Below are 25,557 nucleotides of genomic sequence, written 5' to 3'. Positions count from 1 at the left end.
GTGGTGAATTTAGCATCAATTGTACAGAGGTTTGAATAAGCAGGCTTTCAATTAGCACACTCAGTTTTGTAGTTAGGAGCTCTAGGAGTCGTGTATGGCTTGGGTGATACAAAACTAACATTGGTATGTTGGGAGTGTTGGTGGTATGTTGGAGTGTTGGTAGCACGATTGGTACGTGCTCCCACAAGTAGAAGAATCCCAAGCTATGGACAGGAGTTGGTAATTAGTAATACCTGTCACCGGACCCAAAATTGATGATGTGAGAAAGGTATTAGTAATCAGCATACAGTTGGGAGTCCAAAATAGGCATTGCATTGTCGGATAGCTCCTGGAGTCTCTTCTCATATTGAACTATCATTCCAACTATAATCTTTCAATTGAAAAAGAGAAAAAATGAAGAGTGAAGAAGACCATCTAGGTTAGTTTCTCCAAGTTATAAACGCAGATGAAATGCAGATCAGAACAGAGTTTATCGTTCTGTTTTCCTTTTCAACTCTTCCAAAATGAATTACATTGAAACCGTACAAGGATACAACATAGAGCAAATCATACAGGGCACAGTCAAAGTAATGAATCATAAAGGATCTTTTCAAAACACAACAGATAGAAGCAAAACTGTAACCTGCAATGTTGAATACAAATCCTACCACCAATATGTAGTGCAGCATTAAAGGGCTAATCAGTTACAAACTCTCCGTTTTCAAGGTGTCAATTACATCATGGATATCCACATTTCCTTGATACACACTCAGCAGCTGAGGTATTTGGTTCACAAATTTTGTCACAAACCTCTTCAAGAACTGCTCTTCCCCAATTTGTAACACATACAGCAAACTCAGGTCTTCATTTACCAATCCCTTCAACAACAAAACTTTGAACACCGAAAACCTTGGGATTATTCTCTTCTCCAAACTACAACAAAAAAAATTGGGTATTTAGCAACTACGACAGAAGGCCATCCCATCTTGTTCACCAAAAATTCCATTACTTGCATTATTTTCTTCTCCGACACAAGCATACTCTTTGGGCACTTCCTGAAGGCAGAGATAAAATCATCCTCAGACCAACCCCAACTCATCATACAAACTCCGCGACTGCGATTCAACGCATTCTTACACCACAATGCGTTCATTGCATGCAAGCTAGTTGAGTTTTTCATATTGAATCCCATTTCCTTGGCCTCGGCCACAAGTAGAGCAAAACTTTCGTGCTTTAGACTGACAAGGCGAGTCAAATTAACAAGCAAATAAGAAATTCCCGACTGTGGCATACCTACTTGTCTCAAAAGACTAATATTTGGCAACACACTGGTGCCGTGGTTTGCCATGAAAATCCGTGAGCCACTCTTCAAAACAGCGCCAACAGATTTGTGAGGAAGCATACTCTTCAGCAATTTATGAGTCGGTATGATGTGATTCTCCAAGCTTTGTCCCAACAGCATTGGATTTGAAGCTACAGCTTTGGCAAGGTCATCTGCTGAAACCCCAATAGAGGTGAAATAGTGGAGCTTGGGCAAAACCGTTTTCTCAAAATTACTAACAAGAATACGAGGGTGTGACCTAACAACCTGTGCAACCTGGGTTTCAGAGAATCCATGGTTTCTGAGAATGGCCAGAACAGAGTCTGCTCTTTCTGGGCATTGCAGCTTGACCCGCTTGGATGCTGAAATTGCACCTTCCGGTGATAACCCACATGACTTTATCAAGTAATTCTGTGTGAAATTCTCATCTTGTGAGGTAATGATGTGTGTGCAGAAAAACTTATGATTCTGAATAACAAACCTTCTACTTGTGGAACCAAACGGGCAGAAAATCGTTGAACAATCGAACCTGTGGACCTTCTTCAGGTTGTGGAGCACTGCCATGCTTGATGGAGATGACGGTGACAAATTTTTCGTGACAAATTAAAGTATAAAACGTAGTAGGTCAAGTAGGTCATTTTCCCGTTTACAACTTCATGCTTTTACATTTTACAAAATTACCAACTGATACACTTTTCGGCTCATTATTTACCACTAGCAAGTCTTTGGTTTTGACTTTTGTGTGTTCCACCCGGTCAGCATCTTCCTTTGTTCTTTAGGGACGGGCCGCACCGGTGCGGTGCGGTGCGGTGCGGGTTAAGACTAGACCGGAACCAATTCATTTTTTTGGTGACATAAAAGAAGAAACAATTACCCTAGGATACGGCTTTATTGTCTCACACACCTTAATTAGTGACATAAAAGTGATAAAACATATATTTATGTCAACCCTAATAGTAGAGGGAAAAAAAACCCTTCTCTTGTGGCAACCCTAATTCTATCGTTGCCCCTATCGTTGGCTTGTCTCATCCGGTTGCGCGGCGGTGTTAGCGCGGGCCTATGGCCTGGCTGGCGTGCGTTGAGTGCAGTCGGATGGGAGGTTTGTGGCAGTAATCAAGGACTTGTTGGGGGGGGGGGGGGGGGGGGGGGGGTTATCTTGCATTGTTCTCAGTTGCCGCCGGTGGGTGCACATGGTTTTTGAAGGATGGCGATCGGTGGTAGTCGATCGTGTCGCAGGGGTGCCCTTCCAATCCAGATTTCGGGTTTGTGGCTGGCTCCATTTAGATCTAGTTATCGATCTTGGGGTTGGCCTGGTTTTGGAGCGCGTAGCAAGTGGCAGTGGGATTTTCGATCATGTGTTGGGTTTCTGCTACTGCTTTCCTGTGGGTGCTCTGCTAGTGTCGTTTTTTAAATGGCAGTTAGGATACCACATCTGCGGCACGGCAATATGGGTGGTGCAATGGCGGTGGAGGTGCAACATGGGTCTCAAGCTGCGTTCAGTGATTAGTACAAATGTTTTTTTTTATTTTTAATTTTTTTTAATCAAGCCAATAAGTAGAAAAATATATTCATCACACGTAAAATAGATCGTTACATAGCCTACCGCTGCTAGTTAAGGACATAGACAGGCAAGGAGTTAGTGGTAGTACCCACAGTTGTACATAGACAATAGACTTACCGCTAGACATTTCAAAACGTAGAGATAACGGATAATCTCATTCGATACTACTCTAGAGAACGTTAGAGAACTTACACTACTTTAAAAAATAGACTCATACGCCACAAGATATATGAGGCACAACATTGCTTAAAATCCTAACACACATATATGTATTAGGAATTATTTAAATATACTAAGTAACATAAAAATTGAAAAAATAACCTTATGGCCCAAAAGGAATTAACTCTAAGCTCAATAGCAACTAACCTAGCTCAGCTTCCATCATTGTTGCAGACAAGGTGAATGCACCAGCCACCATGGTCATACCACCGTGCTCCCGCTGCCGTGCCTCGATGCCATCCCGCCGTCGTGTCTCGCTGCCGACTAGACATGCAGACACCACCACGAAGAGAAACCCAACGTCGCCACAACCTCAAGACCACAACACCACCGCCAATTTGAGACTGATGCACCACAAACTACCTCACCATCGCCACCGCCTGGATAAAAATGGATGAATACATCGTCCCACCATCGAAGCCCAAACACAGTGACCATGGTCCATGGGTGCCATGTCTCCAAACACGATCCGAAAAACCACGCCGGTCAAAATCTGCCTTGAACTTTTAGGCCAAAAACCCCCTTTAGATCAAAAGTTTTGTAACTCCCGTCGATGATAGGCCCATCGGCACAAAACCGGCCAAGGGCCACCACCGGACGGGGGCGATTAGGATGAAGATTGAGGTTTTCTGGTATTAGGGTTTAGAGAGAGAGAGAGAGGCCGCCTTTGGGTTTTCTACTCCAAATGTTTTATCTTTTGTAAAGAAATGCAATCTTGAAAATGGGGAATGTCTTCTGGTCTATTGTTAAACTGAAAATGCTAGCCAATCAGGAATAAGAAAGATAAACATAGAGAAAAAAATGGTGAGTATTTGCATCAAAAATATCACCAACGACTTCTTTTTGGGAAAACATTATTTTGCCTCCACCAAAAGAAAACAGTAAATTGGCCTTCTTCCTAGTGCTTACAATGATTTCAGCTGTAGTAGTGTCTATTCTCAGGCGTCTCTCATCAATCGGGGTTCAAGCTTGTCAATGAGTAAACCAACATATTTGGGGAGTCACTTAAAGCAATATAGTTTGATACCCATACTCTTCGTTCACTGGCGCGCTTCCCCTAATCGTTGTTTGTAGGCTACGACACTCTAGTCCAGTTCTTTTGAGCATGTGGTGTTATCTCATATGATTATCATCATTGAATCCTAAATTCTCATTTGTAATTGTTGGGGTCTAAATAACATCGAGAGTTAGGATGCCTCGGTGAATATAATGACTCATCTTCCTTTCCGAAATCCTTATTGCCCCAGCTTTCTCTCTACTACGCGCATCAGATTGTGTTTATGCGTTTCAATTTCGGTATGAGAAAATTTCGGCAACAACTCTCTACAATTTCCTAAGTGCACGAATATCAAAACCTAGTATACACTCGAGGAACAGTAGCGGAGAAAATGTCAAAATTTTCCCAAAACCAAAATCGAAAACCCAAGAACTGCAAACTGCAAAACAAATTCATGTGATCTCTCGAACTGTCCAAAATGGAACATTTCAAGAATCATTTGGCAAAATGATTCTCAAACGAGATTTGTAAGGCTAAACCTATAGCTATAAGTGAATGAAATAATTTAATCATTATTGCATTTATCCACTAACAATTAAACACAATATCTTAATTATTGAGTGCACAAATGATTTTCACAAAAGCCAACACAATTCATATATATATAATCAACACAAATAATATCAATATTATCAATTAATACTACCAGTAATTGACAAGAACTCTTCACCAGAAATATCGTCAAAAAACATGGAAACTATGATAAAAAAAGAGGGCGAAAGAGAGTATACCAAGCTAGAAACAATTGGGTAGAGGTAAACAAAACTTAAGAAGACCGAATTTGAAGACATTTAGACTTGAAACTCAAAATCGCTCTAAAGTTTTCGAAGAGAGGTTTTTCTCCCATTTTTCTGTTTGTTTTTTGGTCTATAAACAAAGTAGGACAATATAAGTATGATTTCACTTATGGGACGAAATTTTTTGCCACGTAAGTTAAAACAACTGTCATTTAAGTGATCTTAGGTGACGAAAAACTTTTTTGTCAATTTGAAGAAACACTTAGAAAACAGAGAATTGTTTCTTCACCTAAGTGACACACAGGCAACGAATTGACAACCTCGGTCATCTTTCGTTAAGGGTGACAATTTGTCGCCTGTCTATAGGTGAAAAGCTATAGATTACACCAGATATAAGCTATAGGCTATAGGTCACACCAAATATCATACACGGTCGCTTCACTACCTATTTATAGGTGAAAGGCTACTTGTACCGCAAGTAAACTTGCTCGATGAGCAACCATACAGCTTGTGTTGTAAGTATTTTTTGAGCAAGTAGCCATCAATCCTGCAATAACTTTCACTTATGATCGTAATCATTGCATTCTTACTGTTGTAACCATTCTCTGGTTCATTTCGCCACAATTACCGCTTCACTTATGACTGCATTTACTCTTGTATTTACTACTGTCATCATTGCTGTATCCATGCTCGTCATTGTTGCGTGGCTGAATTTATTTTCTACTCCTACATAGGACAAGTAGCTTGAGGTTAAAGCCTATTGCTCGTGATATGATAATTTTGTAGTTGTAGTTTATTGAATGAGATTTCTTTTGATAAAAGAAAAAAAAACAAGAAAAAACCTTAATTTTTTGCTCGTAAATAGTTAATTTCTCTGAAAAATGTAGAAGCAGCTAGCAACTGCTATATAAACACGTAGATAGGCCACAAAGGCCCAAACAATCAAAACCAGAACCAAAGCGGTGGAGTAGCAGTGGCAGCGTCAGCGATGGTGTCGGAGCCACCCGCTTCGTTCCCCTCCACAAGATCGGACCCCAAATCCAGCGAGCAGCCCCAATCCTCCGACGAGGACGACCTCTACAGCCGCCTGAAATCCCTGCAGCGCCAGCTGGAGTTCATCGACATCCAAGAGGAGTACGTGAAAGACGAGCAGAAGAATCTGAAGCGGGAGCTCCTCCGCGCCCAGGAGGAGGTGAAGAGGATCCAGTCGGTGCCTCTGGTGATCGGTCAATTCATGGAGATGGTGGATCAGAACAACGGCATCGTCGGGTCCACCACGGGATCCAATTACTACGTCAGGATTCTCAGTACTATTAATCGAGAGCATCTCAAGCCCTCCGCCTCCGTCGCCTTGCACCGCCACTCCAACGCCCTCGTCGACGTTCTGCCGCCCGAGGCCGACTCCAGTATTTCGCTTCTCAGCCAGTCCGAGAAGCCTGACGTCACCTATAACGTAATCCTCGCTCGATTTAGTTTCTTCCTTTTTCTTTATTTTGTTCATAGAAATTATTTGATTAGGGTTGTTAATGAAATTTAGGACAGCAAATTATGTGCCCTTTTGAATTGAAAGGGTTAAATTGGGATGACGTGACCGTTGCTGGTGCTTTCGTTTGGGGAAACTAACGAGAATCCAAGTTTTACAGACTTTTGCGTGTTGATAGTTATTAAAGTTAGGATAAGTTTGATTGAATTATGCCCGAAACTGTGCTCTATGTGAAGCTTAGGATAAGTGGGGTTGACTGTTCCAGTTGCGAATATGGTGAAAGGTTTGATTTTTAGGGTAGCTATTGTACAATTGTGCACCTAAAAGAGTTAGAATGAATAGAATGTTGGTGGGGTTTTGGGAGTTGTGGAAGTTTGCGATAACTGAGCTTGTTTTAAAAGCATGGGGAGATTATTATTCATTGAGTTTTGGTCTGAAGTCTACCTGTATTGTCAACCATATGTACAGTCTCAATTTTGCCTCACTCCACATGTGAAGGTTTAGAAGTGTTCAAACAAATTTTAGATTAGAGTGTATCAACAAATTTTGATTGTTGGTCTTTTTACCTTTGGTGAACTCACCAGTTTTGTATAGTGAGCTGGAATGACAAACATATGATGGATATCTGATTGTTATCAAGCCTTTGAACCCGGACACTTTTCCTATTCTTTTAGAAATTTTGTGCTACAGGAAACAAGTCAAACAAGTGTTATTTGTTGTTGTTCTCTAGACTGGTCTGGGCTACAGTAAGGTTCTAAGAGATTGATACATTTCTTGTGTTTAGGGCTTGGTCATCATCCAATCCAACCGGAATGCTCTAGAATTTGCATATACCTTTTTCAATATAATTATTAGATAAGAATTCTAAACACTAAATGAAGATTTATAAGATACTGCTACGTAACATATTATAAGTTTGGTATTTAGATACTAGATAGTAGTAACCAAACGAACCGAAGCTGGTCGCTATATTAGAGTAATTTTATTCTGGTTTCACTGAAACTGTTGCTGTGTTTGGTTATCTGGCAAAGTGTTAACTTATATGATTCATCTGTTTGCCCTTTCCCTCCTTTGGCTAAATGCCCATTCAGCAGATTCTGTTATTGTAATATTGATGCAATAATACTGATAGTGTTTTATTCCCTCCTTTGGCTAAATGCTCATTCAGAAGATTCTGTAGTTTATTTGTTATCGTAAAATAATGCAATGGTACTGATTGTAGTTTATTTGTTTCAACTGGTATTTAGGATATCGGTGGTTGTGACATTCAAAAGCAAGAAATCCGTGAAGCAGTGGAACTTCCACTTACTCACCATGACTTGTACAAACAAATTGGAATAGATCCTCCACGTGGTGTATTGTTGTATGGTCCGCCTGGAACTGGTAAAACCATGCTAGCTAAGGCTGTTGCCAATCACACGACTGCTGCCTTCATTAGAGTTGTTGGTTCAGAATTTGTTCAGAAGTATTTGGGTGAGGTAGGACCTCCTGGAAGAGATTGTTGTAGGCTGTCTTTATATGTCTCATATACATTCCACATTTCCTTTTCACTATTTCGGAAGAACAAATAATGTGAGGCATATACTGCTAGGAGATGTTAATTTTACCTTTGCCTCAGTTTGACTGAAATTAGAAGCAATTCAATTTTTTTGGTGATTTGGTGTCTTTGTAGGGTCCACGAATGGTCCGTGATGTTTTCCGTCTCGCCAAAGAGAATGCACCTGCCATCATCTTCATTGATGAGGTGGATGCTATTGCTACTGCAAGGTTTGATGCTCAAACTGGAGCTGATAGAGAAGTCCAACGTATTCTTATGGAGCTCCTCAATCAGGTAGTTCCAGGAAGACTTTATCTTGAAGAACATAAATATTTGTGCTAAAGAAAGAATACACATTCTGATTGTCCAAATCTGCATATATAATTGAACTGGGACATGTAAATGCATTGATTAGAAATATTTCTGTATATGACACACTGACCTGGACTGTATTTCTTGCTAGTTTTCTGAGTAGTTTTGGAATTTATATATTTTGCAGATGGATGGGTTTGACCAGACTGTGAATGTTAAGGTCATAATGGCTACTAATCGTGCTGACACTTTGGATCCTGCACTTCTGCGTCCAGGAAGGCTTGATCGGAAAATTGAATTCCCTTTGCCTGACAGGCGGCAGAAAAGACTTGTTTTTCAAGTAAGTAATGTCCAGATATGTAGCTTTCTATGCATAACTTGTTTAATGAGGTCCTTCTTGTTTCTCATCAGTATATGATTCTTATAACAAATTTGTATCTTGTGGGCAATATATTGAATATAATGCCAAATTATTTATTCGTCCTGCAGGTCTGCACTGCTAAAATGAACTTGAGTGATGAGGTAGACTTGGAAGATTACGTCTCACGACCAGACAAAATCAGCGCTGCTGAGGTGAGACTCAACAGGAAATGTTGTGTGCTATCATTTTTCCGCTTTATTATAAGTGTGATGTTTGGGGTGGGGACGTAATTTGTACTAGTTGAGTTTTGACATATAACGTATTCACATATTCATGCACACACATAACACTAAGTGACAAAACTGTTTTGAGGTAGATTTGTGGGTTTTGTGAAAATTGCCACATATGAATGGTATAACAACACCGTTTGAACACATTCCTGGAATTACCTTTAAAAGTTGTGTAAGATTGATAAAGGAACTTAGGAGCCATAGTAGATCACCTTAAATTTTATGGTGAAGCATTTGTGCTTTGTGTCCTTAGGGGCTTCACCTCTACGAGCTGAAAACATGCTGAATGTTTTTATGGTGGTCTCAGATCACTATAATTCTAAATAGTTTCTAACTGGATGGTACCTATTTTCTACAGATTACAGCTATATGTCAAGAAGCAGGAATGCATGCAGTTAGAAAGAATCGATATGTCATACTGCCAAAGGACTTTGAGAAGGGATACCAAACCAATGTGAAAAAGCCTGATACTGACTTTGAGTTTTATAAATGATTGATGCTGCAAGCTCATACCAGCATTCCATCGCTCAAGTTAAGTAGGCTTTGATGTATTCAATCTGGTTATCGTTATCATGTATTTCGTCTCTCATGCCAGCATGCTGAGTTCTGGTTTCAGTTATCGTTGCTCAAGCTCATACGTCATACAGCTCGGCACAAAGGGTTGCTCTCTGATGATTTATGATATAATGTCTTGATGTATGACTTGGAGCAATCAAACGTTTCATTTTTGCTCAATGTACTTCTCCGATGTCTTTTTTATACTTTCTCAGCTTTATCTCAAAGTTTTCTTACAACACCTGTATCGGTTGTATGTCATCTGGAATAAACTGAACAGTGCAAGTCTAGTGTTGGGCAAGATCATCATAAAATGAATTATTAAAGCGTATCTGTAAGGAATCTAGAGTCTATCAAGTCAATTACAAATTGAGAGATTTTTAAAGAGAGGCCTTGTTGTCAAATTTGAGTCTCAAACAAAATGATCTGCCAATAGATCGCCTCTGAAGTTTGATATTTGGAATTTATGATGAGTATCTCAAAGAGTGGTCATGATTTTTTTTTATACGAAAAGTAAATTAGAAAATGGGTGCGTCTATTGTCACCTTATAAATCATTTTGTTCACCCTATCTTCTCTTCACACCCTACTTATATATTTTTAATTGTAAGTATACTTTGTTCATCAATTTAAAATACCATTTTTCCCATTTTTGCTTTGTTCACCCTAAATTCTTTTTTCATCCTACATATATTTTTTTCAATTTCAAATTTGTTTTGTTCACCCTAGGTTTTATCTCTTCTCACCCCACCTATATAATTTTTAATTTTAAATTTACTTTATTCACCAATTTGCAATATACACAATATCAATCTCTTCTAATGCCATTGAACTCCAAAAACAAAATGAAATTGAAGAAAACCATAAGATTAATATCATTTGGGTAAGTGGAATCACAAACTGAACAATAAAAGTCACATTAAAATATAAATCCTAATTAAATAACAAGAAAAAACTCTCAAACTTAACAACTCATTGGTATCAGTCGACATCAAGATGCACAATGTCTGTAAACTTTACTTGAAAAAAGCTCTAACGCCGATAAAAAAAAATCGAATATATATAAGTGAGTGACAAGATATGAAAATTTACATACAAAATCGATATGAGAAATAATGAGTAAATGGAATAGACGAAACATCAACAAAGAAAAAAAATTATAAACAGTTCACCTCATCTTCAGTTGAATGCTAGTGTCTTCTTCAAACTTCATAGAAAAATCGAATATGATAAATTTTGGGTTAAAATTTATAAAGTACATGTGTTTATATCTAAAAAAAAAAAAAAAATTGTAATTTGTAACAACTTATTGTCCATTATTGTAATTTTACATTAGGATATAATAGTCATTCAATAAATCAACAATATGTGGGGTGAATAAAACGGTTTGTGGGGTGACAATAGACGCACCCTTACAAAATAGAACCTCGAGTACAACTTAACCTTAAGCGGTCAAACAATAAAACATTTCCAATCTAAAGAGGACAAGATTCTTCCAAGTCAATATCCATGTTGCTTGTGTGACCTAAGTTTGCAAAGGCATCTGCTGGGAAGTTAGCTTCTTGAAAAACATGTTGAAAAGAGCAGCTCTCAAAACATTTGCATATTTGTTTAATATCTTGAACCATTGTCTTGAGTCTCCAAGGGGTAGCACAAGTGTCATTAATGCAGTCAATCACCAACTTTGAGTCTCCTTCTACCATTACCTTCTTGATGTGCTTCTCTCTTGCTTTTAGAAGTCCTTCTCTTAAAGCAACAACTTCAACTGTTGGAACACTTGAGGAACCAACTCTTTTTGCACCAGCAGCTACAAACTGACCATTATCATATCTGATAATAAAGCCAGTAGCAGTCGAGTTCATATGGTTAACAGAGCCATCAAAGTTTAATTTGCAAAAATTCGGGGGTGGTGGATGCCATTTAATTATGGCAAGAGGGTTTTGAGTAGAAAATCCACCAAGCCCTGAATTATGGTTCCTGTAGGAATGCAAGTAATGAAGAGCCACTTGTACTGTATCAAAAGATTAGGAGTTAAATTTCTAAAAACACAATCATTTCTTCCTTTCCATATTTGCCAACACAGAAGAAGAAGTTTGGCAAATAAATCTTTATCATATATAGGCATTATTGCCAAAAAGGCTTCTCATATTATGTAAAATTCCATTGTTCCAGTCAACTAGATTATCAATGCCTGCAATTCTCCAAATATCTTGTGAGAAAACACAACAACCAAAAATATGATCAGCAGTTTCATTATCGTTATTGCAAAGCGAACAAGAATTATCATTGATGTAGCTGAACCTAGAAAGTCATCCTTAGTTTTCAATCTGCCTCTTAATAGAAGACAACTAAATATTTTTACTTTTGGTGGAATATTCAAGCGCCACATTTTCCTTAAAAGATCTGCATTAGCATGAACATTTTGATCCTTACCTTGCAACCAAGTTGCTGTTTTGATTGAGAAATTTCCATTAGAAGAGGGTCCCCAAATAAGTTCATCTTCCTGATCACACACAGGAATAGGAATGCCCAATATTCGGTTTACAATGCTATGATCTAGTACCTGCAAGAGTTTTTGCTTATTCCAACACTTGTTAGTCATAAAATCAGCAACAGAATCATTTCAATTAATACTAGCTTTTTGACTATCATTGAGAAGATTACTAAGAGGAAAAGGGAAAACCCAATTAAAGGTCCAGAAGTTGATACTTCTTCCATTGCCAACAGTCCATCTTAACTCTTGAGTAAGAAGATCTTTGCAATCAAGGATTCCCTTCCAAGCCAAAGAGCTAGCTTGCTTTTTTTTTGCTTGAAAGAAATTAACCTTTCTCAAATATTTTTTCATCATAATCTGTGCCCACCAATTTTCTGGTTCCTTAATAATTTTCTAGCCAAATTTGGCAATAGCAGCATTATTAAAGTAAGCACTTGGTCTAATGCCAAGTCCACCCACATGTTTAAGGCAGCAAATTTGGCTCCAAGCCACAGGATCGAGGACTCCCATTGGAATTCCAGAAAAAATTTGTAGCTTCCTTATCAATAGCATTTGTAATTGAGGAGAGCATTTAAAATAAGACATAACATGATTAGGCATGCCCGACAAATTAGATTTAATAAGAGTCAGTCTGCCTGCTCTAGATCGAAAGAGTACCTTTTTTCCAACCTGCTAACTTATTTGAAATTCTGAGCATAAGTTCCTTTGCATTTGAAGGGTCTTTCCAGAAAATCACATTGTGAATGCCAAGATACTTGCCTATGGTAGCTGTCTGTTGTATAGCTAATATACTAACTATATTAACCTTGGTCAGATTACTGACCTTTGGAGAGAAATACAAAGATGACTTGTCGAAGTTTATTTTCTGACCAGAGGCAGCAGAGAAATTATGAAAACAGTAAGAATATTTCAAGCAGCTTTGGGAGAAGCTTTCCCAAAAACAAGGCAAGTCATCAGCAAACATTAGGTTTGAAATCCTAAAACCTAGCGGGGAAGAAAGCTTACCAACATGGGTTTTACTCCTGGTTGATAAACTATTTAGGTGTTGAATGAGGGGTTCCATAGCTAAGATAAAGATATAAGGGGATAAAGGATCACCTTGTCTGATTCAAAGAGTGATCATGATTTGTCAATGGATCCGCCCTAAAGTTTGCTAGAGGAAGATACATAGAGAATATTCTTGTTTTCTTAGCTAAATTTAGCTTCAAATTTACAAATTTACCTTATGGGAGATGCTCGTAGAGCAGGACCTTATTCAAACAATTAACAATTACAGTACTTAATTATCACGTTTATGATCTATGAGAAAACAGATGAAGAGGAAGTCCATGGGTAGGAAAAGGAACAGGGTCCACGACCATCTTCTCGTCAGGAAAAACCATCTCCCACTTGAACCTGGTGACCAGATTGTACAAGAAAACCAATATCTGAAATCGAGCATTTTCTCTTCCGGGACACATTCGAGGTCCTCCTCCAAAAGGAACATACGAGAAAGGAGGTGGTCCTTGTCCTTCAAACCTTGACGGATCAAACTTGTGCGGATCTGGAAAGTAATCGGGATTCTTATGTGTGGCAAACATATTCCAATGTAACTGCACAAAGGAGCTATGAAAATGAGAAATGGTCAAAGACAATATAGAATAAATTAGCTAGCTAATATATCATATGTAAAGTACTATACGTGCCTTCATTCCTTTTGGAATTAGGTATCCCTCATAGACGAAGTCAGTGATGGCTTCCCTGAAAGTTCCACTACCTGGTGGCTGCAATCGCAATACTTCACATACCACGTTCCATGTATGTTTCATCTTTTGTATGTCACCCCAGTTGAGCAACTCTCCTTCATCTTTTGATTCTGCAATCTCCGTTAGCTCTGCAACACATTTGTACATGGATCCATTATTCCATTTCACAACTCGTTACTTACTTAGTAAGTCCCTAGCATGCTAGCTAGCGGGTACTGTACCTAATATTGCTGTATATAACTAGGTATATATCACATATAATGTACGTACCTTTGAGGACGGCATCATAAACTGGAGGAAGCTGTGACAGAAAGATGACAGTGGAACACAATGTGTCAGTTATAGCGTCGTAAGCGGCATGTATTACAGCACACAGCTTCTCGGCAATGTATGCTTCTGTCAGCTCATCTTCTCCATCGCTATATGTCTCCATGAGCCAGCAAGACATTGCATCTTGTGGCATCTGGATCAATTGTTCACGGTCAGTTGAATTCAGACTCATTAGATCTATCTTCCTCTGCACAACCATACTCCCAATTTCCTTCTTCACTATCTTGGATGCTCTGATGGCTCTGTTAAAGTTGGTTCCGGGCAGATCTATTGGTAATGAGACCAGCCCTGCATGTATATCCCGAATGGGTTTCTCTAGCTTGGCAATCACTTGCGGATTCTCGATGTTTAAGAAGAGTCTGCAAGATAATGATAAGGTATACTTCTTTGCTAGTGAGTGAAACATGATGCCTTGCTGCGTGGACCAATGCGTATCGAAATGGTGTTTCGCGACCTGGTCCATGATGCCTATATGCTTTCGGACAGAGTCAGGCTTGAGAAATGATGACATGACTTGGCGCACACGATAGACCTCTTTGGGGAAGTCAGCTGCTTGGTTTGGAAATATCTTTTGGAAGTTAGCAGGCCACCAGGTCTTGACAACTTTGTTCTCCTTTGAAAATACGAACTTGTTTCCAGCAGCGGTGCACAGCATGGCCATAGGTTCGCCGAACAACGATGTCTTGAACACCTTGCACGAGCCATGGGATGAGTACTTCTTCCTCCGGTCTGCTACAAACTTTTCAGGGACGCCGTTTCTGGCTGTGCGTAGAAACTCCAAGGTTTCACCGATGATGGGCCAACCTGTGCTTCCCGGCGGCAGTTGATGAACTGTTACTTGTTGCCTAGCAGGGCTAGGAATAATTTTACACAAGACATAGAAGAGAGAAGCAAAGACAACTAACAGGGAAATGAAGAATGTGGTAGTCTCCATGGCCTATAGATCTAATCGAGGCAAGCATGCATGCAAGCTTATTCATTAAGGTTTCGTATCTTCCTATTTATAGAGAGACTATATATTAATTAGTAGTCCCCATATGCATGCAGCTAGCTAGTCCGGGATGGGGTTTTGCCGGCGGCGGCTTTATTCCCGGCCGCGACATTCCTTAATTATTCATCAACAATCATTAATCAAATCACTAGTGTGCAGCTAGCTAGTCCGGGATGGGGTTTTGCCGGCGGCGGCTTTATTCCCGGTCGCTACATTCCTTAATTATTCATCAACAATCATTAATCAAATCACTAGTGTGCAGCTAGCTAGTCCGGGATGGGGTTTTGCCGGCGGCGGCTTTATTCCCGGCAGCTACATTCCTTAATTATTCATCAACAATCATTAATCAAATCACTAGGGTCAAGATGGGCGAGCCACAGTGGCTTAATTTTTGTCTCTTTTGGAAATGGAAGAATTAATGATGGCCATATTTTGGCTGAACTAGGGTTCGAGAACGAAGACTAGACAAGCTCGATCTTTGTGGTGACTTTGAGATATAGTTTATTAGTTTTAGTTTAATATTGAATTCAAGTTGATGTATGTCTAGTACTAAAATGCTTTTCATGGTTTAGTAGATTCGAAATCAGATCCTAGTGAGTTTGAGGAACATGTGTATGCCCCGTAGTTTCATGTAGTATTGTATTTCGTTACATAGTTTTTATATGTTATTGTTTCCCGTACGTATGCTTATCTTCACGCATTGAACAAAAAGCTCTGTGTCATGTATCTCTAGCCTTTTTGGTGTCAAAGGCTTCACTAATTTTATGAAGTCTCCAAACTGTCCCTCACAAATATAAAGTTCATTAAAATGAAAGATATCGGAGAGGGTTATTTCTGTAAAACAAACAGAAATTCACCAAATTGTGTTTTACTAATTTTACCCTTAATGAGTTCATCAAATGTTATCAAAAATAAATGTTATTATAGTAAGAAGCCAAATTAGAAAACAAAATAGTAAAATAAATAGATAACCGTGGAGAGAAAAGTGGGTACGTAGTGGGATGCATACTAGTGATTGTGAATTTGTGATCCCGTGCAAATATTTTCACAGGTAAAAAGGCTAGTAGTTGAGAATCCAATCAATCCATATTTATAATTAATGCTTGAAAAAATGTATCATTTAATGGTTTATGAGAAAATACTCATTTAGTACTAATTTAAACTCTTTTATCATTCATTCCAATGAATCTAATAGACAAGAGCCCATAAAAGAAAATAAAAAATAAAAAAGAACTAGCACCCGAAAAAGTCGTCTCCTCGATCTCAAAAAAAACCCTAGCCGCCAGCTCCTCTCTTTCACCAGATCTACCCTTGTCCGGCGGTGCTTAGACGCGGCGGTGGGTCTCAAGCCTTGCTGTCGTCAGTGGCGTAGCCAGAAAAATAAACTAGGAGGGTCAAAATTTAGTGTTTCCTACATCGTCTACATTTGAGTAGCTTGTATCACTCAACCCTTACCAACTTGAATAAAAAATATATAAAATATCCATGATGATCATATTTTGAGTCTTTTTTTTTCAGATTGTAAGGTAGCATGTAATATTAACTAGTCTAAACGTCAAACTTTATACTAATTATATAATATAAGAATGAAAATGGTGATTGTATCAACCTATCATAGGTTGTATGGAAAAGTGAGAGAGGTCATTTGAACCCTCTCACTCTCATGTGGCTACGCCACTGGCTGTCGTCGAAGGGTTGCTGCCGGACGGGAATGGATTGCTATCATTCGAGGTTTTGTCGAGTACTATAACTCAATGGGTTGGCCTGCGGGAGATTTTGTTTTGGTTTTGTCAGTTGATTTTGGCTGGGATTTGTTCGATGGTGGGTGTGCTATGCAGATGTGGCGAGGCTAGCGGTTTGGATCGATGGTGATTCTTGTTGTAGGGGCTGGATCGGGGTTTGCTTGGGTACGAGCTACAACGACGTTTGGTGGTGATCTGGTTCAACGGCGAGGCCAAGGAGAGAGGATCGTTTCATCATGGCGTGTGGATCAAGGCAACAACAACGACGCTCTGCCGAGTACAACGATGTGCTGGTTGAAGGGTGGACTGGACCAGATTCAACTAGGTTGGTGCCGAAGTGGATATCCCTTGGTTGCTGCCTTAGTGGGCCTCTATCTTATGGGTTTGGGTATCTTGGCCCTAGTCCATTAACTATTTTAGTCTTGTTTTGTTTCTAGGTTTTTCTTCAATTTGTTCTATTTCCTGGTGGGTTCACCCTTTATAATTCTAGGCCTAGGGTGTTTTATGGCTACAATTACTAAAGGGTAGTCTATCCTATGTACTAGGTGAGGTATGTCTCACAACCACTTGTCTATCGGTAGATGATAGCAGAGTATGTAATAACTAATTCAGGCCTTCATTTTACCCAAATTTATGAAAATCGTAACTGACTATTTCAAAAATATAAATAGACATGATCCCTATTACTTCTTCTTGTCACCTAATACAANAATCTATTAATTACTCTAATAAAAAATTAAAAAGTTATATTTATTTTTAACGANAACTACAGTGCTATAGAGAGAGAGAGAGAGAGAGAGAGAGAGAGAGAGAGAGAGAGAGAGAGAGAGAGAGAGTGAGAGGACTTGGTCGGAATCTCACCAGACTTCGGTCACCGGTTTTCAGTCGCCGGATTCAGGTCACCAGTTGCCGGAATTTCTTCGGTCGCCGTTATTGACCCCATATAACTCATATTTTCTCCGGTCGCCGGATTCCGATCACCAGTAACTCAGTTACTGACCCCCAGTAACTCGGATTTTTTTTCGGTTGCCGGATTCTGGTCACTAGTTTTTCGGTTACTGACCCCAATAACTTGGTTACCGCCCACTGGATTTTCTCTTGTCACCGGTAACAAAGTTACTGACCCGAGTAACTCTAATTTTTTCTCGTCGTCGGATTCCGATCACCAGGTAACTCGATTACTGACCCCCAATAAATTTGATATATTCACGTCCGCTAGATTCCGATCACCGGTAACCCAGTTACTGACACCTATTTAACTCGGTTATTGGCACCCAGTAACTCAGTTATTGACACTTAATAACTCGATTACTAACCCGTAGTAACTAGGTTGCTGACCCTAGCTAGTAATTGTGTTTATGATCCCAGAAAAAAATGTAAAGAACAACAAAACAGAAATGCTAAAACAAACTCTACAATTCAACACCGACAAAAAAAAGATGTCTATTATTGCAACAATTTGACATAGAAGTAAAAAGGGTAAAATTGAAATATTTGGTAAACAAATGTTTGGTTTCGAGGAGGTTTAGGACAGCCCAAAACCCTGGCATTCTCCATTTCTCTCTGCACAGCGCCTTGGAAGACGACTGAACCAGTGGCGCAACCATGGTCAGGTTTAGTTCTTTCTCTACTTCTGCTTTTAAAGCCAAAAGGTATGTTCTTGAAGATCTAAAACCCTCATTCTTTTCTCTTCAAACCCACCTCTTCCTCTGCACACACACCATCGTCTCTGCAAAACAAGACCCCAATAGTTTCACAATGAATTACTTGATAAACTCGTGTGGGTTGTCACCGGAAGGAGCCATTTCGGCATCCAAGTGGGTCAAGTTGCGATCCGCAGAGAAAGCAGACTCCGTTTTGGCCCATTTCAGAAACCATGGCTTCTCTGAAACCCAGATCGCCCAGGTTGTCAAGTTACGCCCAAAATTTCTCACTGCCGATTTTGAGAAAACCTTATTGCCAAAGATCGAGTATTTCACCTCTGCTGGTCTTTCAAGGGAGGACCTTGCCAAAGTTGTGTCTATAAATCCAACACTGTTGGGGCACAGCTTGGAGAAACAGATTGTACCTGTTCATAAGTTCATTAGGAGTCTGCTTTCTGAGCAAGATTCCATTACTGTTTTGAAGCGTGGCTCCCGGATTTTCTCGGCTAGCCAGGGGAATGTTCTGGTGCCAAATATTGAGTTTTTGATTGAATTGAGTATGCCCAAGTCATGCATTGCTTTGCTGCTTACTAATTGTACTAATGATGTGCTTGTAAACCACGAGAAGTTTGCGAAAGCTGTGCTTGAGGTCAAGGAAATGGGATTTGATATGGAAAACTCGAGATCCTTGTGGGCAATACGTGCATTGTGTAGAAAGGATAAAATGGATCATTGTCGCCGACTTTATATGATGAGGTGGGGTTGGTCTGAGGATGATGTTGTCTCTGCCTTCAGGAAGTTTCCTCCTTGTATGCTTCTTTCGGAGAAGAAACTAATGCAAGTGATGGACTTTTTGGTGAACAAGATGGGATGGCCTTCACGTATGATTGTCAGAAACCCTCTGGTTTTGTCATTCAGTTTGGAGAAGAGGATAATCCCAAGGTGTTCTGTTGTTAAGGTTTTGATGTCGCGAGGGTTGAAAAACGAAAAAGTGAATATGAGTTATGTTTTGCATCATTCGGAGAAAGAATTCTTGGAGAAATATGTGACCAAGTATCTTGACCGAGTACCTCAATTGCTGAGTGTGTACCAAGGGAATGCGGATATCCAGGATGCAAAATTTTTAGCCCCCCCTGATGCTGCACTACATATTTACTAGCAATTTTTTGGTTATTCACAAACTCTCCGTGGTCTTCATTTATGACTTGTTGGACAACAATCCTTGAGATGGTCTTGTTTCTTTTTCTTTAGTGATAAAGATTACAGTTTGATTAACATTCAATATCAGAAGGGCCTGCAGGGCCTGGCTAATGTATGAGCAGCCGTATTCCAAATGCAATGCCTCTGTTGGACTGTCACTGTATTCCATGTTATGAATAGCCTTATTTGCATCATCATGGGTCCTTCTGTAGCGTAAACTTCTCATTATAGGATCTTAAGGAGCATCTCTGGTGCATATTCCACCATCTTGAGGCCTGTGTTGGACTACTGTTCATTTGTTCAACTTAAAAATATTTGTGGTAGAAGGGACTGCTTTCTATGAAGTAACCTCACCTTCTCTTTTGCTGATGATTGGAGCACTGAGTATGTCGACTTGTCAAGTAAGTTTTGAATACAATTGATTATGACAATTTACAGGGTATTTGTATATTACAACTACTGCACTGATCTTGATCATGAGGTAACTTATGAACATGATTAATTGATAATTACTTCTATGTTTTACTTGTGACTGCGATAATTTATATATTCAGTTGTATCTTTCTATAGTTGTCTTACATCTTCAGATGTCATGTTGATGTGATTTTAGTCCAGTTTATGTGGTCTATCTATATTTATGCCGATTCAGTTTGTGAGTAGTAGCACGCAACACATAAAGAACAGGATATAGAAGATGCAATCTTTGGAAGTGCTGTATGGTAAAAGTTTAATCGGATAAGCTGAAAAGATTGAGGGCTAGTCCCTGGAATAAATTGATACAATGAATGGAAAGCTTGTGCAAGTAGTCTGATATCAACAACAGACTAGTCCTAGCATTTGTGGAAGCAGAGGGCTCTCCCTTTATGAAAGGTTGTTTCACAGGTCAAACCATACATTGCTGATAAAACTAACAAGATAGTTTGTGCTAAAAAAAAAAAGCAGTTCTCAAATAAGAGTATTGCTCATATATTTAATGAAATTATTATGTTTTTGCATTAAGTTAATGATTATATAAAATATCTTCATTTTTGTTGGTGTGAGGATATGAGGTAAAGCTTGTCAGTAGACCTCATCGATCAGTATTGGCTGGGACTGGAGAAAAGCGATTGATTATTACTATCATTTTGGGATTCTGCTAATTTGTATAGTTTCTCCAATGCTGGCATTTTCCCTGTTACGGTGATCGCAGTCGCAGTGAATTGTGTCATGCTTTAGAACCTTTTTGGTCAACTTGCTTCTAGCCTAGGCATATCATAAAGCTCCTTTTAGTACATGTCTGGTTATGCTCCCGTCCCAGTTTATGAACTGCGCCTATTTTGATACAGAAGTAATCCCTTATGCATTTCCAATGCTTGTTTGTGTTCTCTTTCCAAATTTTGATGGTAAAACTCAGAAGCTCATATGGCATTTGATTAACAAGCTCGAAACTGGTACAAGTCGTTTCAATGGTGGACATCCTTGATCAAGAGTAAATACTTGGCCAATTCAATATTAGAAATGAAATACCTTCTCTTATGCTTGTAGAACTGATGACTTGCTGCCTTGCTGGATCTGAACCAAGACAACTAGTCTGTACTCCTTACAACTTCCCAACAACAAGTGGAAACTTTGTTGGTATAGCTCAACTCGTAAAATCTCAACAAAGTGGAGATTTTAGTCCTTGTGAAACACAGAAACGAAACCACATTCTTTCCTCACAAAATAGCTGCACTATATCTATAGCAAGTATAGCTCAACTCGCTGCTAAATAAGGTATACTCATAAGGAATCATTAATTAGTCTGCTGCTAGTTTGTTGGTAATGATCAGAGAAATCTAAGAGTGAAGAAATGTCAAATTCATCTGATCTTTTGAGGTGCCTTATGTTTGTTCCGATGAGCCTGGTTGTCATCCAAGAAACCGTTTTGGCTGACCTTTACTATGATACCAATCCTAGTCCCAGTCCCAGGCTCAGCCATTTGCCAACTTCAACTTCATCCCAAACGGTTTTATTGATACCACTGATGAACAAGTTCCTTCCAATTACTATAATAATCTCATTCCAAGTCCTAGGCTCAGCCAATTGCCAACTCCCAACTCCATGATTTCGGTAGTTATATACTTCATTCTCCTCGGTCACTTTCCACCTCCTCTCATAAACCACTACCACCTCAATCAACTCCAACACCACCACCACCACCACCACCACCACCACCATCTCGATGTAATTCATCTGATTATGAGTTCATCTTCATTACCTAAACCAACCGTATCGGCTACTACTAAACCATCACTCATAATTCTTAGAAGAACTGACGGGGCCAGCCACACCTCGGCCTCAGCCAACATCATCTAATTTTAAACCAACTCCATCCTCCCAAGAACTTCCGCAACATTCTTCATCTCCATCTTTTCCAAAGCTCCCTCCTGTCTATAAGTCATTCTATCCCCAGCCTCCTCTTCAACAGCTTATGTGTGTTGAAGAGGATTCATTACCTGTATTCATGAATCCTAAGGATATAAATAAGCCTTGAAAAAGAACTAATTTGTGCCCAAAGATCTCATTCACCCTTTGTTATCCAAAATATAGGACTACTTTGCTCCTCTCTTATTCCAGTGGGTCATGCTCTTTGTTAACCTGAACAAAGGACTATCGGATCAAAATCCAAACTTACATATCAAGGCTAGGGATGTGCCAAGTTCAATATTGATCAGTATATTTTGATCTATCCACAAACAGAACAAACTTCATACACATAATCTTGATTGTGCATATGAACAACCAGCGTCATGGTCAGGTCTAAGACACCAGGACCTCGCAAAAGAACGCTACTATCTACAATGTATCTCATTCCAGTGCAAGACTTGACAAAAAGAATCTAACAACTTCATTCGGGTTACTTTTCTATATTGGAAACATATTATATAAACCACTAAAGACGTAGTTCAGAGTAAAACAAGAATCGATGTTCCTGCATGCTTCAGATAGACAGACACTTCAGTTACTTCTAGATCAGAATCATCAGATACACAGCTCCTATGGACATATCTGGTACCAGCTTCCTAAAACAACCTGCACATCAGGCAGAGAACAATCAACTGTATACCATGTCAAGGAAGGAGATTAGTTATTGAACAGAAACAATGGTATTGATTGAAACAGACAGTGCAGGGATGCTCGAACTACTTATAACCATGATGCAAACGTGAAATATATAAATGATTTGAATTGGAGGGGATTGCATTTGTCAGTTATGGTCAAAACTAGGAGCTGAAGACGTAGTTCGAGAGTTTAAGGTATTTCTCAATATCGCACACCTTTGTACAGTGAGAACAAAAAGGTTTCTCAAGTTATGGGATCAGTTGGCAAGATTTCAAGCATACAGAATATCCACAGAATGAAGACAGAAAGATAATTATCGCAAATTTCAGTCAGTTATTGTTGACATACAACTTTCAAGGAAAATCTTGTGAAAATGAGAGAAATAAAAGAGATGTTCTAATGAAGGTTTGAAACAAGGAGTTGGAAAATCATTTTTGTGAAGAAATATCCAAGATGCTTTATGCTCAAATTAAATGTAGAACTGTCATGACTTGACAGGAAAAACCAGAAAATGACCATCTTATACAATTTTTTGAGCTTCAAAAACGTAATCTTCAAACACACCATTTCATCACATAAAGAACTTAAAAAAGAAAAAGAAGTATGAGAAGAAAGCTGCTAGATGACCTGAATACATAGGTACACTTTCTCACTTTTAATCAAACAGCCTGAATGGAGATATAATTTTATTAATCTACATTATAATTCGATACTTGAATTTTCCATCAGGCAGGTTAGTGAGTCTTTCAAAATGTAGAATATAAAATCCGTTCCAAAAAATTCATATGATTTAAAATAGTTACAAAAGCATGACTTTCGTATAAAAATTAATATCCCATATGCTCTCATATTTCAAACATGTTAATTGCCACAGGAGAAAGGAAAAAAAAAAGGTGCACCAAATAGATATTGACATCACATCTTCTAAATATTCCAATGATAAGTATGTCATAGTTTCAACTTTATCTAATTTCAATATTTGTTCATGCTCATAATGATGATTGCATGTTATTTTCAGTCCATGGAATCAAATGAGAATACATATAATCTTCAACTTCCATGGAGATGCAAATATGTAAGGTATCATCTCTAGTATAGCACGTGAACGTACCGATCCTACTTTCATATTGAGATGCTTTATAGAATAAAGGGTCTGGTGGACTTTATCCTGTGTCGCGTGTGGAAGTGAAGTTTAACGGAAAAAGGTAACTAAATATGATATAGCAAACTATATAAATAGCTAATGTGTTTTAAAAGGTCTCCTTCCTGAGGAGTAATGAAATTGTGACTTATGATAGTATCCATTAAAACTTGTCATGTCTCTTTAAATTAGTGCTATAGTCATAGTTATTAAACAGATAGGTGACGGCAATAGGAAAAAAATTTTCATCAATTGCAAACATTTGGAGATTAGCAGAAAATTCCCTCATTGAGACACGAACAAGCATAAGACTCTCCAAAACTAACAGTTATCTATTTTCTAAGTATAGTATCACAAGACCTTCTAAAGGAAAATAAAACTATTCGAATTCGAACTACTGAGAATCAAATGCCACTCATAGAACACCAGGGAGTTCAAACATTCCATACATTAACAAATAACATATATTACGAGTCATCTCAGTCACTCAGTAGTACTAATCGACTCACCAGTCCCTATCTGCTTCAAACAGGACGATAAGGATGAGGAGTTTGAACAACTTACAGCTACGGTATGGAGTTGTTGAGCATCTGCAGAACGGCATAAGCAGCTTTCTCGACTTGTTCTTTGGATTCCTCTAAGCCTCTCTTCTTCTCCAGCGCAGACTCCTTGCACTTGTCAATCTCCTCCGTAATCTGACCTGAGTTTTCATCAATTTCCCTGCATAAAAAACAACATATCATCACTTCAAAATCTGCAGCGGAATCAAAATCAAACAGTCTGCCCTAACAGCTCCACCGGATTCAAAAACTGACCTGATCGACTTGAGCATGTCCTCCATTTCTGCTTGGACTTGTTGCGAAATCTCTGCAACGAATCGAATCGAATCGAACGATTAGTGGTTTTGAACATGAGAAATCAAATCAAAAATAGAGGCGGCGGTGAGAGAGTAGTGCAACTTGCCGTAAAGGAGGGAAGAGATCTGAGACTCGGATTCCGGTGGAGGAGCGAGGAGAGCAGGCTGAGCATCGGACTGAGACGGTGAAGCGGCCATGGCTCGCTGATTGTGTGTTTGTTTTGTGAAATGTAGCTTTGCCAAATCAGAAATGCAACGTCTCTCTTCTCTCATCTCTCTACCTTTATATCGTGGAGAGGACGGTACTCTACGGTAGTGGGTGAGGCTTTTCTACATCGTAATCGTATTATACACGAATACTAATTATGTTTTTGTTTTATTTTGTTGAGAGTATTTTCAGTACACGACGTGTATCTCCACATACATACATGGATCATCAAGATTAAAGGAAATAATGTAAAAATATGGTTGTCAAACATATGAATTGTTTAGCTTTTTGTTCATTTTACTAGTGTTTCAACAGTATAATAAGAAATTAAGAAATTTTATTCACACACCTCCAAATACTAGTTACACATCCCTTTGTTTTCTACACTCAACATCATATTTAATGGGTATGTTAAATCACCATAAGAGATATTTTTATTTTTATTATTTCATAGTTCCTCATCTAAAACTCTTTTAATGTGCTGTCAATTTTATCATTATTAATTCAGTTGTGATAAAAAAAATTTGAAACATTGGCATACGCATACTATCTTGGTCAAGTCCTCAATGACACAGTAATCTCGTATTGACGTCAATATGTTCAACCCAACAAGCGCATTCTAAAGGAAAAAAAAAAAACAACAGTGAAAAACATTGTATTAACTTCACCATGTAATTTACTAAATCTCTTACATAGAGTCATTGAGGAAAAAATG

At 38.8% G+C, this 25,557-nt stretch overlaps 3 protein-coding genes, 1 non-coding gene and 1 pseudogene across 7 annotated transcripts; 2 read left to right on the top strand and 3 right to left on the bottom strand.

Annotated features, from left to right (window-relative positions):
• Positions 1 to 484: 484 nt before the first annotated feature.
• On the bottom strand, positions 485 to 3,279 carry LOC101296721. Its single transcript, XR_185344.1, has 4 exons — positions 3,228 to 3,279; positions 1,782 to 1,829; positions 1,568 to 1,674; positions 485 to 1,473 (listed from the first exon to the last, which is right to left on the bottom strand). It is a non-coding gene; the product is annotated as an uncharacterized LOC101296721 (transcript).
• A 2,491-nt stretch (positions 3,280 to 5,770) lies between these two features.
• LOC101304129 (26S protease regulatory subunit 6B homolog) lies at positions 5,771 to 9,796 on the top strand. The gene is made up of 6 exons (XM_004307054.1): positions 5,771 to 6,327; positions 7,605 to 7,835; positions 8,030 to 8,188; positions 8,394 to 8,546; positions 8,696 to 8,779; positions 9,216 to 9,796. Exons 1-6 carry the CDS (start codon positions 5,863 to 5,865, stop codon positions 9,348 to 9,350), a joined length of 1,227 nt encoding a protein of 408 aa, XP_004307102.1. The 5' UTR covers positions 5,771 to 5,862; the 3' UTR covers positions 9,351 to 9,796.
• Positions 9,797 to 13,197: 3,401 nt separating this feature from the next.
• LOC101296436 lies at positions 13,198 to 14,859 on the bottom strand (annotated as a pseudogene).
• Positions 14,860 to 18,303: 3,444 nt separating this feature from the next.
• On the top strand, positions 18,304 to 20,473 carry LOC101303845. The gene has a single exon (XM_004307053.1). The coding sequence runs from the start codon at positions 18,319 to 18,321 to the stop codon at positions 19,513 to 19,515; it is 1,197 nt and encodes a 398-aa protein (XP_004307101.1). The 5' UTR covers positions 18,304 to 18,318; the 3' UTR covers positions 19,516 to 20,473.
• A 1,720-nt stretch (positions 20,474 to 22,193) lies between these two features.
• On the bottom strand, positions 22,194 to 24,916 carry LOC101302979. 4 transcript variants are annotated; one of them, XM_004307049.1, is made up of 4 exons: positions 24,742 to 24,916; positions 24,594 to 24,645; positions 24,343 to 24,498; positions 22,194 to 22,607 (listed from the first exon to the last, which is right to left on the bottom strand). In XM_004307049.1, exons 1-3 carry the CDS (start codon positions 24,905 to 24,907, stop codon positions 24,345 to 24,347), a joined length of 372 nt encoding a protein of 123 aa, XP_004307097.1. In that variant the 5' UTR covers positions 24,908 to 24,916; the 3' UTR covers positions 22,194 to 22,607; positions 24,343 to 24,344. The 4 variants fall into 4 exon arrangements, with proteins under 4 accessions (XP_004307097.1, XP_004307098.1, XP_004307099.1 ...); XM_004307050.1 differs by having other exon boundaries at positions 22,253 to 22,607; positions 24,288 to 24,498; positions 24,742 to 24,885; XM_004307051.1 differs by having other exon boundaries at positions 22,253 to 22,633; positions 24,742 to 24,885.
• Positions 24,917 to 25,557: the final 641 nt, after the last annotated feature.

Source organism: Fragaria vesca, linkage group LG7 (genome assembly GCF_000184155.1).
Source record: "Fragaria vesca subsp. vesca linkage group LG7, FraVesHawaii_1.0, whole genome shotgun sequence".
NCBI lineage: Eukaryota > Viridiplantae > Streptophyta > Magnoliopsida > Rosales > Rosaceae > Fragaria > Fragaria vesca.
The sequence above is the reverse complement of the archived record's forward strand: the minus strand, read 5'-3'. Positions and strand labels throughout refer to the sequence as shown.